The sequence below is a fragment of the Cupressus sempervirens genome, chromosome 3, assembly GCF_028749045.1.
Source record: "Cupressus sempervirens isolate cs-2001-9-10 chromosome 3, ASM2874904v1, whole genome shotgun sequence".
Taxonomy (NCBI): domain Eukaryota; kingdom Viridiplantae; phylum Streptophyta; class Pinopsida; order Cupressales; family Cupressaceae; genus Cupressus; species Cupressus sempervirens.
The window spans coordinates 737,145,126-737,157,365 of NC_143120.1; the positions used below are offsets into that span (position 1 = coordinate 737,145,126).

General features: G+C 34.0%; 1 protein-coding gene across 1 annotated transcript; it reads left to right on the plus strand.

Annotated features, from left to right (window-relative positions):
- Window positions 1-10,234: 10,234 nt before the first annotated feature.
- Window positions 10,235-11,721, plus strand: LOC149568906 (BTB/POZ domain-containing protein At3g05675-like). The gene has a single exon (XM_089821759.1). It carries the CDS (start codon window positions 10,368-10,370, stop codon window positions 11,508-11,510), a length of 1,143 nt encoding a protein of 380 aa, XP_089677885.1. The 5' UTR covers window positions 10,235-10,367; the 3' UTR covers window positions 11,511-11,721.
- Window positions 11,722-12,240: the final 519 nt, after the last annotated feature.

Sequence of the window (12,240 nt, forward strand, 5' to 3'; positions counted from 1 at the left end):
GCTATTACACATTGAAAAAGAATATTAGTCGAATGTGTAATATCATATTAGCGTTACAAAGTTTTCAATATTTAACTACAAAGATTTATAATTCAATGCAATATAGTTGTGTTTAGTTAGATACTTCTAACTTGAATATGTTCACTATTTAATATATATTTTGTTACAATTTTCTTTTATTTCTACTCATTTTAAAGACTAGATTTAGTAAAATGGCTTTTAGTTGTTTAAGTAAAATGTTAGTTTTTCCTCAATTTAGATTGCAATTACATCTTATCATATGTTACAAAAATAGGGATGATGTGAAACAAAGGAGATAAAATGAAAGTTGGAGAACAAACAAGCTAATTGAAGCAATACAATTTTTGTGATAATTTGGACATATAATTTATCTTGATGTAATTCAATTTGAATATTAATACAAATACTTCTATCTCTGCTAATTATATTATATTTGCTAACAAATGAGTTAAAAATATATTGTTGCTTAGACTCATATAGGATAGAAAAGGATGGATGTCTAAATGGGAATGACGATAGAAGTAAGATCTGACGAATAAGGGCTCAAGGGTGCTTGGCTTCATGGAACTATCATAAGAATAATTACTAATATAGAAAGGATAAAATATCAAGTAATCAATGATCACTTGATCACAGATAATGTGTACCACCAACCTCTTGCAGATGATGTATTTTTAGAGAATATAAGGCTTGATCCCCCTGTTATCACACTCTCTCAAGAAATACTTGTTATTTCTGTTATTGAAGCATTTGATTGTGTCAGTTGGTGGAAAGGTACCATATATTATAGATTTGTTTCACCTCTTAGTTGTGAAGAGTTATATGAGGTATATTTTCCTAATAGTTGTACTCTAAAGCCATTTCTGTATGCCTAGCTACACCCACAACAGGCTTGGATTAGAGGAGAATGGTTAATTATAGAGTAAAACTTAATCACTTGTTCGTACTTGTACACTTTATATCTATGAACTATTTTGTTCCTCAAAAAAATGGAATTGAAGGTCACTCCTTATCATGATGTAGCCAAAATTCTATGAAAGAATACTTTAGTAATTATTGCAGCATTTTTGTGATCTTTTGATTTAGTACATGTGATATTACTTCTATTTTCAAATGAAAAGAATTATGACAACATAGGCATTTTAGTTTTATAAATTATAGTGCAAATGATTGGTTTTAATTCTCTAGAATTATTGAAACCCTCATTCATAGATGATATAATATTGGAAAAATGTTTTAATATACTAAGATTCATGTGTTTAGTCTATAGGTTCACATGGCATCATCTAGAGACTTAGTTGAGAATTTCAGTTCATCTAGTAGTACAACTTTAGAGACACCATCAACTCCTACTAATTCTATCTTAAAAAATTCATCGGAGGCTTCAAGAGCAATAACCTCAACTGATAATATAGGTGCCATTTTGATTTTCTAATGGATGAGATGCTAGCTATATCTAAAGATATTGTACAACAACTTCAGGATGAAAGCAACAAGCTTGAATGCATTGAAATAGAGAAAGTGGAAAAACTCCAATATGTTAAATAGAGGTTTGGGGTAATGGTTGCTATAGTAGAAGAGTATTATAATACACTTAAAGAATATTGGTATGCAAAACACTATGGGTATGACAATACTCAACACCTAAAGCTTCTTTTCACCAATTATATAGAATGACTCTCTCGATTACATGCAATGTAAAAAATATAGGTGTAATGGTGTAACACCTAAGATAGTTTTCCCTTAGTCTCATTTGTAGAGACAAAAATATCGACTCTATAATGGTTTAGTACCTAATATGGTTTTCTCTAAGTCTCATTTTTAGAGACAAATTTTTTGACTCAATAATATCTTAATATGATATCCTCCCATACATCATACACGTTCTTCATAAGTAAATATTCATCATAATTAGGGGCTTTGATAATCAAAACTTCTTATGCACATAAAAACAACATTGTATGAAAAATATATGTGTTTTCATGGAAGTAATTATAGAGGTGAGTTATGTTGTATCAGCTACTATGTAGAGTCTCGACATTGAAAGAATTCTATATTGGACCTATGATTTGTGACCTACTTCTTAAACTTCAAAAAGGTTAGGCTCTAATTTGTATTCCTTAGAAAGTAATAATAGATTTCACATATTTTGCAGAGATATATACAAACATATCCTCATGGAACCATAACCATACACACAGTGAAACTCCTTTATGAGGGCAATGCATGCTTAGCTCCTCAAGTACAGGTATTATCCATAGAAAGTTTTGGTGGTGGGATATAATTGGCACTCTCGGAATGCCCAAAAATTGAACCAACTGCTGAAATAGATTTTAATGTCTTTGCATAGATTTAAAACCACATAACATGAAAAAGAAGGAATTTAACATGAAGATTGAACTATTGCTGAAATAATATTAGTTCTCAAAATGATAAAATCAAATACATTTTAATGTATTCCAAATGCCAAACCCCAAGGGAATGACGTCTAGAATGTTACAAGAGAGGATGAACATCCTCTAATGCCAAGACCAAATCTCTAACTCACACCTCCAAGCTTTTATCAAATGCAATTCACAATCATTCGATGCTCAACAATGACTCTCCCACCTCTATTTATACTGTTCCTACACCCATCTAGAAGGAACACAAATATTAATTAATTGCAAGTGCTAGAAGCTTCCCTCTTCCAATAATTAATGCACTCTCTAGAAAATTAAATTACTAGAGGCTTCCCCCTTTCCAATAATTAATACACACTCTAGAAGCTTCTCCCTTGTAATACAATAATTAATTAAATTAATTAAATATAAAGTCACCTTTTAATTATCAATTTATTTAATGGCTTTATAAGAAATTAATTTAATTAATTTCTTGTTTCTCCACTTAGCCTTTGGAGAACCTAAAGGCTAAGAACTCCACTGAGTTGCTAAAAAGATGGGGACATTACATGGGATAGACCAAAATCAACGATATAAGTTGGAGCTATCTGATGGTGTTCATAAACATATGGAAACACTACCAATGAAGTATAACCATTATATCACAAACTGCAATATCAAGATAGGGACAATTGTATGCCTAACATAATACAATCGCACTAAAACAAGTACTTATTTTAGACAAGTACTTATACTATAAATGTGTAGGTGGATTATAATAATGGATTTAGATATTGTAACACATGATACTTGGAAATCTAGAATCTTTATGTCAAGAATGTGTAGATTTAAAATCATCAGCTATATAGAAGTGTGAATCTTTCAAAGAAGAGGTTGGAAGAAGTAGTAAGATGAACACTACACCATGTAATAAAATCATGTTTAGTCTACAAAAAAATGAGAAATCAAAAACAACAACCACCACATTGATGCCTGTTAAAAGCTTGAACCCATATCAACCAAGATGGAATATAAAAGCATGTGTTACATCAAAGAAAAAGATGCACCATTTTCAAAAGCATAGTGGGAAGGGAAAAGTATTTAGTTTTTATGTATTAGATGTTGAAGAGATAGAAACACATATCACTTGCTTTAATGACATTGCATATATGCATTATAAGAATGTACAAGTTGGGGTTGTTTATAGCATATCTTGTGGAGTGGTAAAAAGTGCCAATAAATTTTGCAATAAACTTAATAGTGGTTTGGAAATAAACCCGATTGAGGATTTTAGAGTCATATTATGTGAGGATGACCCCTTTATTCCTAAACATTGATTTAGTTTCACTCCAATTGATGAAGTAAAAAAAAGCCAAATAATATTGAAATTGATATTATTAGTGTTGTTGTTTATGTAAAAGAAACAATAATAGTAAAACAAAAAGATGCTACAGAGGTCTCAAGGTGTACTATCAAGTTGGTGGATGCATCTTGCAATACTATTGATGTCACTCTTTTGAGGGGGCACCCACAGAGCGTGAAGGGGCAGATCTCCAGCATAATTATTACCTCCAAGAAACAACCATACTTGTTATCAAGTGTGGGCATGTCTTTGAATTCTATGGAAAGGAAGTACATCAAATACAACAAATTTGATGATAGACCCCAATATAGAGGAAATCAACCAATTGAAGGACTGATATACAAAAAATAGTGACAATGTACAAGGTATAGTAAGATAACTAGCAAATGTATTGTTTCCAACCACAAGGATGACAATCAATGATATATAGGAAAGAGCCTCCCAAACATCCCAAGACTTTGATTGTGTTATGAAAGCAACAATGGTATACTTTAAACATGAAATTTTTTTCTACCCAGCTTGTACAAATATAATAAATGGGAAGCAACGGAAGAAAAGGTTAGAGAAAGGTGATGAGGAAAGCCTATTTTTCTCTAAATGTGACTCAATAGTTACTGAATATAATTGCCGATATATTATACAAATAAAATTTTGGGACCACACAGGGACAATTTGGGCTATTGCATTTGATGAAGCTACATTAGACTTCATGGGGATGCCTACTCAAGCATTGTATAACTTACAATTTGATGATGATGTTAAAAGGCTAACTGAATAGGTAATCAGAGATCTAGAACACAAGAAATACCTATTTACATTAACATGCAATAGTGAAATGTATAGTGACAAAGAACGTGTCAAGGTAACTATTACAAAGATATCACACATAGATTTAAGTTTGAAAAGTAATTTTTTTCTTGAGCAGATTAAGGGTATGTGTAATGTTGACAATTAAGCACAATTATGGGTATCAGTGTATACTTATGCATCACTACATTGTATACTTCTTACAATATGTAGACAACTGCACAAACTTTTGGTGTGTTAATGAACTAGAGATCTAAATAGATGTCCACAATGAACAATGTAATGTGATAAAATAATATGAATGAATGTTTTAGCATGAGTAAAATGTTCTCAAGCATCTAAAAGTGGATTAATTTACTATGCACACATTATTTACTATACAATTCATGGACCTTTGAAAAATTATTATGATCAACCTTTACTACGTATAATATTCCTAAGCTAATTTAGAATGATCAAACAAGTTACCCAGTCCAACTTGAACCATTCAGAACAAAGCTGGCTTGCAAATATCAATTTTTTTAATATGAAATGACATAACTATCAAATATAAAAATGTATTCATATTTTCAAAATGAATACATAGTTCCAACAATTATTAATAAGTGCATTGACGATATATAATACTTAAAAAACCATTTGATCAATGTGAAAAGAAGGTCCTTCTTGTTTGGAATAGTACACTGACAAATGTTGTTTGATGCATTAATAGATGGAAGACACAAATGTTCCATATCAGCATAAAGAGCTAACTTCTCTAGAGATTGTTGCACAAAAAACTCGAGATAGAAATCGAGCCTATTACGCTCAACATAAGGATGCAATAGTAGCTCACAGAAAGAAAAAAAGAGCAGAACAAAACCAGATGCATGGGCAACTAGAAAAAGGTACAAGTGTTGAAATCCATGATACCCAACAATCACGACATTGTGAATCCAACCATGATTCCTACATACATCATAGAGAGAGAGTAAAGGAAATGAGATGTACATAGTATCGAGAGAAACAGGGAAGCCAATATGAGAAGCAAGAAAGCGATGACCATTTGGAATCATGTACAACATTAAAGATTGATAGAGAATTTATGATAGTAATGAAGAATTTTTAGAAGCGATTGGATGCACTTCCTCGTGAGAAAACATGTACAATATGTAGCAAACATTACCCAGGCATGCACATCCACCAAATAGGTCATACTATGATCTATAAAAGATGTATCAATGAAAAGGGTATACATAGGTTTTCAACACTCAATAATATGGATCCTAGAGAAAAACCAAGCATACTCAAAAGATTGTTGCACATAGAAGAAATGCTTATTGCTAAGGTGGATCTAGTGTTACAAGTATCTCATGCATTTGGAGGACAATACAAATATTGTGGACATACAATAAGTTTTCTACAAGATATAGAAACTATTGCAAATGTGTTACCACGATGGATTGAAGATTTGGACATATTTATCATACAGAGAGTGAGCACATAAGAAAGCTCTTATGATTGTTATGTGAAAAAAAGCCATGTTAGATTTGCATTACAATATAAAATTGAGAATGATCTGTATTACTATGATGTTGTTTCAGTATGGAGAACTTGGCCCGACTTCGTGAGGCAACAACCAATATTTCAAGTATGTTACACATTGTGAACAATGAGGAAGACACATGTGCAATTGCATCCCAAATTTAGGGTGATGAAGATAGTGATGATACAATTCCTAAACAAACTTCTTCAATGTTGCCTAAACTTCTAGATAGACAACATGAATTGGACATCATGAAACAGGTATTAGACATTGATGACTCCACAAAGAATATTTTGGCTTGGCCTCCAATAGATCCATCCCCTATAAATGAGTATACTATAAAAGGATTGTTTGATATAGCATTTCTGACTCTATTTCCTAATGGAATTGCACTACTAATGCAAGTATGGATGTGAGAGGTACATATACATGAGAATATCGTGCACTTAATCAGATACCATGATTAAAGATTTGGGAGACATCCTAGGTTTCATTATTTTGTTTATAATATGATGATGCACCATCATAGTCATAGAATTGCAACAATATTTGTTTAAAAAATGTTGATGAGAACATACCAACAATGATTGAAAACCTTCACATACAGTTAACTCAGCTTCTAGACACACAACTCACTGAAGAACTCATGCACTTTGGCTCCACGATGTGAGGCATGAGGCCATACTAGAATAAGTGCCTCATCGAATTGATAGATATGATCAACCAACTCGAAATGTGTACCCTCTTCTTCACATTGAGTGTTGCAGATATGAAATGGCCAAATCTATAGAGATTATTGATTCATGGTATTCCAATTGAAATATAAACAAATAAACATCATTTGGACAATGTGGTTAATAATCCTGATATGGAATCATTATATCTTCACCAATGATTCACAATATTTCGTAAAGAAGTAAGTGAGAAGCTCCTTGTCACAATAGATTGGTGGTATAGAATTGAATGGCAACATCGAGGAACTAGACATGTACACAGATTTATTCAGCTCCTAAATGCACCAAACATGGACAAAATGGATTGGAGTAATGATATAGAAGTCGAGCATGCAAGACAATATTTTGATAAATATGTTAGTGCAAGGAATCCTCAAGATGCATCTCATAGAGGTAATACCATGTATCGATCACCATTAGATGACCCTTGTTTGGTAGACACACATGAGATCTTTATTGTAGACCTTGCCCATGATTATGAAGAGTTGGTCAATCAAGTCCAAAGACATACAAAATGTACTGAAAAAATGTGTCTACGCAAAAAGGGTAATAAGATGATATGTTGTTATAAAGCTCAATGGAAAGAACAACAGATTTCTACGTTATCTTGTGATGGTACTGGAAATGCTCGATATGAACCTGCAAGAAATGATGATCGACTAAATATCCACAACCCAAAGATGATTTCAATTTGGAGGGCTAATATTGATTGCCAACTTGTTTTTTCTCGTGTACTTGTGCTCAAATACATTGCCAAGTATGCATAAAAAATAGAGAGACAGTCAGAGACATGTTCTGAAGTTCTGAAACAAATATCTCTAACAAAAAAGCTAGATGATGCTGCTCTCATGGCATACCAAATTTTTTTGTCAGAGGTTATTGTAGAGAGAGATGTAGGTGCACAAAAAACATGTCACATGTTGCAAAAATGCCCCCTTATTGTTTGTTTTAGGCCTTTCATCTCTTTGAATATTGGACGAAAAGTGTTGCATCGTATCACTAAAACATTAGAAAGCAATAGTATACAACCTAGCTACATATATTCTTATATTGATCATCCACTGGAGTTAGAAAATATAACACTACTTGAATCTGCAAGGACATATAATTCTTTTGTTGCAAATCACAAGGGATGTAAGTCGAAGAAAAGAACAATAAAGGTAGTTGTTAATGTATACCCAAGGTTTTACACAATACCATAGCGCACTTCAGAACACTTTGAAACATTATGTTGGAGTGAGCTATTATTATACAAGTAGTTTCATAATATAGAAAGAGATATAGGCCTCACGAGAGACATAATAATCACAATTTGGATATAGCTATACATCGAGGGATATAATGTATAACATATCAATCACATCATTGAAGAAGAAAGTAGCTTAGAAGAAGAAGATGATATTGCAAAGCAATAGGTAGTAGATAATAATGTAAATGGAATAATGGACATAAATGAATGGGAAGCTTTCTCTCAAATGGGCCCAACAAGTATTGTATCACTAAATGACCTTGATATGCTTGGGAGACATGAATTTGATAAAAACTATAAATGGGACCATAGTATAGTCTCACAAGATTTACGTGAAATTGCTACACATTTCATACATGTTAAAAAAATGAATGGTTGTAGTGAACTTACACCGACAATAACTAGGCATGATATGTCAATGTTATCACTAGAACAAAGACTAGCACTCCAAATTATTGAGAAGCATAAAAAATGCTGATCTAATAAACTATTGCACATGATCGTACATGGCATTGCAAGTATAGGGAAATCATACGTAATTTCATGTACAAGAGAGGTCTTGACCAACCCTACATCACAAAGTAAGAGTGAATTACTCACACTAGCACCAACAAGAGTGACTGCATTTAAATTACATGCTTTGACAATACATGCAAGGCTAAAAATACCTATTAAAGAGATGCAACCATTACAAAATCAAGCATTAACCACATTCCAAGAAGAAATGAAATATATTAAATATATCCTTATAGATGAGATGAGCTTCATAGGACCAAAGTTACTTCTCAAAGTTGATAGTAGACTACGTGAAGCCTTCCCCCATCGACAACATGAATATTTTCGTGGCGTTTCAATGATACTATTTGGTGACTTAACCCAATTACCACCTGTAATGGACAAACCTATCTATACATCACATTCTACTGCTAAGTTATCGTGGGACCAATTCACACTAGTTGTCACTTTACACAATTTTTTGACAAGCAAGAGACAATAACATACAAGAACGATTCCATCAAATGTTACATAATATCTAAGATGCAAATCCAACAGAGGATGATTGGAAGCTACTAATAACACGTATAGACATACACTTGACAACATCCAAAAATACAACATTCAATGGTGCTACACACTTATTTGCAACTAATGATGTCGTAAAACTACATAATAAGAAGATGTTGAAATCATTGAATTCTCCAATTGCACTGAGTACAACAGTGTATTCTCTAAGTGGTAACAATAATATTGTGGATGAAGAACGACTTGAAAAATATGTGCTCCTTTGTAAGGGACAATGCATCATGCTTACAACAAATATACTAATAGAGAAAGGATTGGTGAATGGAGCCCTTGGTGAGGTTGTTGACACTATTAATGGGCCAGGATGTAAACCACCAAGTCTTCCCATGTGCGTTACCATGCGCTTTGATAATTATAGTGGGCCATCATGGGATGAACATGATCCAAAGACCATACCAATTGTTCCTATCACATTAGGAAGCCAGAGGCAACTCTCACTCACTATGTCATGGGCTATTACCATACATAAATCACAAGGGCTGACATTCTAGAAAGCAACAATTGACATAGGCAAAATAGAGAGACAAGGGATGACATTTACAACTATTTCAAAGTAAAAACCCTAACTAATTTTCATATTCAACTCGCTTTTACCTTGGAAAGGTATGTGAAAATGAAAAATAACTCATACACAATTAAACGGAAGAAAGAGGTATCTCGCCTCAATCAACTAGCAGTAGAAACAAGATGTAACTATTTTGCATCAATGAAGCATAACTAAATAGATATATCACTATCAACATAACCTTGTCGGAGGTAGTGAAAAATTACCTTATGATAAATACTATAACATCATCTTCTATATCAAACTATATCAAACTATCAGCGTTATCCTTGCACCCTTCGAAAGTGCACGTGCTAGTTTAACAAATGCAAGCATTTTGGCCCCTCCAAACCGGAATTTTGGGGCTCGAGGTGGGATGAGAAAAAGGAAATGGGGACGAGAAGAACGGGATGTTCTGGTGGGTGGTCGATAACTCTCTCCCTCCACTAATGTCAAGGGAATCTGCTTTTTAAAAGCTGGACATGATGTAGACTCGAACAAACAACTTTCTCCATTACAAGACTATTACAATACCTAGGTACCTAGTCACATTTTCAACCAAGTCGCAACAGCGCGAGCGTTGCTGTCGCTCGAATTATACACGGAAAGGTTTCATCTTGAATTATACACAGAAAGGTTTCGTCTGCATCCATCTGTGCCATGGCTGAAACTCGGCCTCGATTCGGAACACAGAGCTCTGCTGATGTGAAGTTGTTCTTGACAGGCCCAGGTGACAAAAACTACGGAAAAAATCCAGTTTATCTCCATTCTCAGATCCTTCGAAGATTGAAGGGTTTTGAAGGCAAGTTTTCCAACCGCTGGTTACCGGTGACAGCAGCTGAAATACGGGTAACTACATCTCATAGCTTTGATCACTATTTAAAATGCATTGAAATCATGTATGGTGAGCATGTGGATTTCCCCAATATTGAGGAATGCCTGGCGATTCTGTCTGTTGCTGCCGAAATGTCGGCTGACGAGTGCATCAACAAATGCATGCAATATTTGGAAGCTGTTCGTTGGAGTGCCGAGGAAGAGTCCGAAATTCGGAAAGTACTGCTCTCTTTTGAGGGTTTGAAACTCAAAATTTCACCAGATTTGGCTGCCAGGCTTCATCAGGAGGACGAAGACGATGATGATACAAATTTTGTGGAGAAGAGTATCCAACTAATGGTGTCTCTTCTTAAAGGCAACAACTCTGATTTATCAAAAACTCGACAAGTTGTGGAAGAAGATTTAACAAGGATGTGTGAGGGAAATACTTCTAGAGACGTGCTGGACGTATGTGAGCGCGTGCTTTTGCAAGAGTTTAAAGCATCCATCGATTCTTGTAAGGTAGAGAATATAATGCTTCTTTTTAATCTTATTCAGCACTGTAATGGGGGAATACTCGAAGCTTCATTCAGAGCATTTTCTGAAGGTGCAAAGTTTTTGAAACTTGTAAAGGAATTCTCTCATACCCCATTTATTAATGAATCCGTGTTCGACATTATAATGTGGTTTATGAAGGCCACGGGAGATGGAAAGATAATAATATCGAGAACTTCTCGAGTTTCTTTTCTCACGACTTGGTTGCCCATCATGGGAAAAATGTTCGCATATAATTCCTCACTTAGAAATAGGTGGGGGCAGTTTGATAAAGCAGTGCTTAACGTGGTTGAGAGCCTTCCTCAGGCAGACCAGAAACGCGTCTGCCTACTATGGGCGGAAGTTTACTCATCGCAAGCCATCGACATCGCTACGCCATTTACTCTGTTTCAGCATCTGCAACAACCTCATGCAAATTTTGCAGCAAACAAGTAAACATACCGTGTTTTATTAAATTCTGAGTAATTTTTCCAGTTTTACATTTGTTTTCCTTTCTTGACGTTTGGGCTGGGGTTTTTAGTCGTATCTGCTGTGCGGAATTGTGGTACAGCTTTGACAGCATCTTGCCTGTTTTGTATTTATCTTAGACTATAACCAATTTTGGTGATTAACTATAAAGTTAAATTAAATTCAGAATATTATCTTAGGCAGGGTGGTTTTTCAATTCAAAAAATGTTTTTAAATCGTTTTGATGAATCCAATTATTGGCATCTTGTATAACTGAGCAAGATTTGGATTTCCACAAGAAGTCTTATAGGTCTATGTGCAAATAGTCTTCCAATTGATTATTAAACGCAGTTTGCATTGAAGGTTTGGTAAACTTTAACACCTTTCCCCTGCAGAGTCTTGTAAAGACTATTCTGTGATTACATTAGTTTTGTGTTCTATTTTCATAAAGAAAAAATTGCCAGTAGCATTTACACATCTTGTGCAAGATGAGTCCTGGGTTTTCCCCTTTTGCAACTTTGGCTCTCTTTCCTATTCTTGATTTCGAGGTTAAGAATCTTAAGGCTCAAAATTCAAAGGCCAACTCATTCTTCTTAGAATGCTCAAGTTTGAGCTTTAATATGAAAATCTCCACTAAGCGGTACACTACTGTAGCTAGAGATTGGTGAAATGCATTAATAAAAGTGGAATCAGCCTTTCCCTATGAATGGTAGTTGCT

Coding starts and splice junctions, on each gene's coding strand:
- LOC149568906 (XM_089821759.1), top strand. CDS start 10,368: ATGGCTGAAACTCGGCCTCGATTCGGAACACAGAGCTCTGCTGATGTG.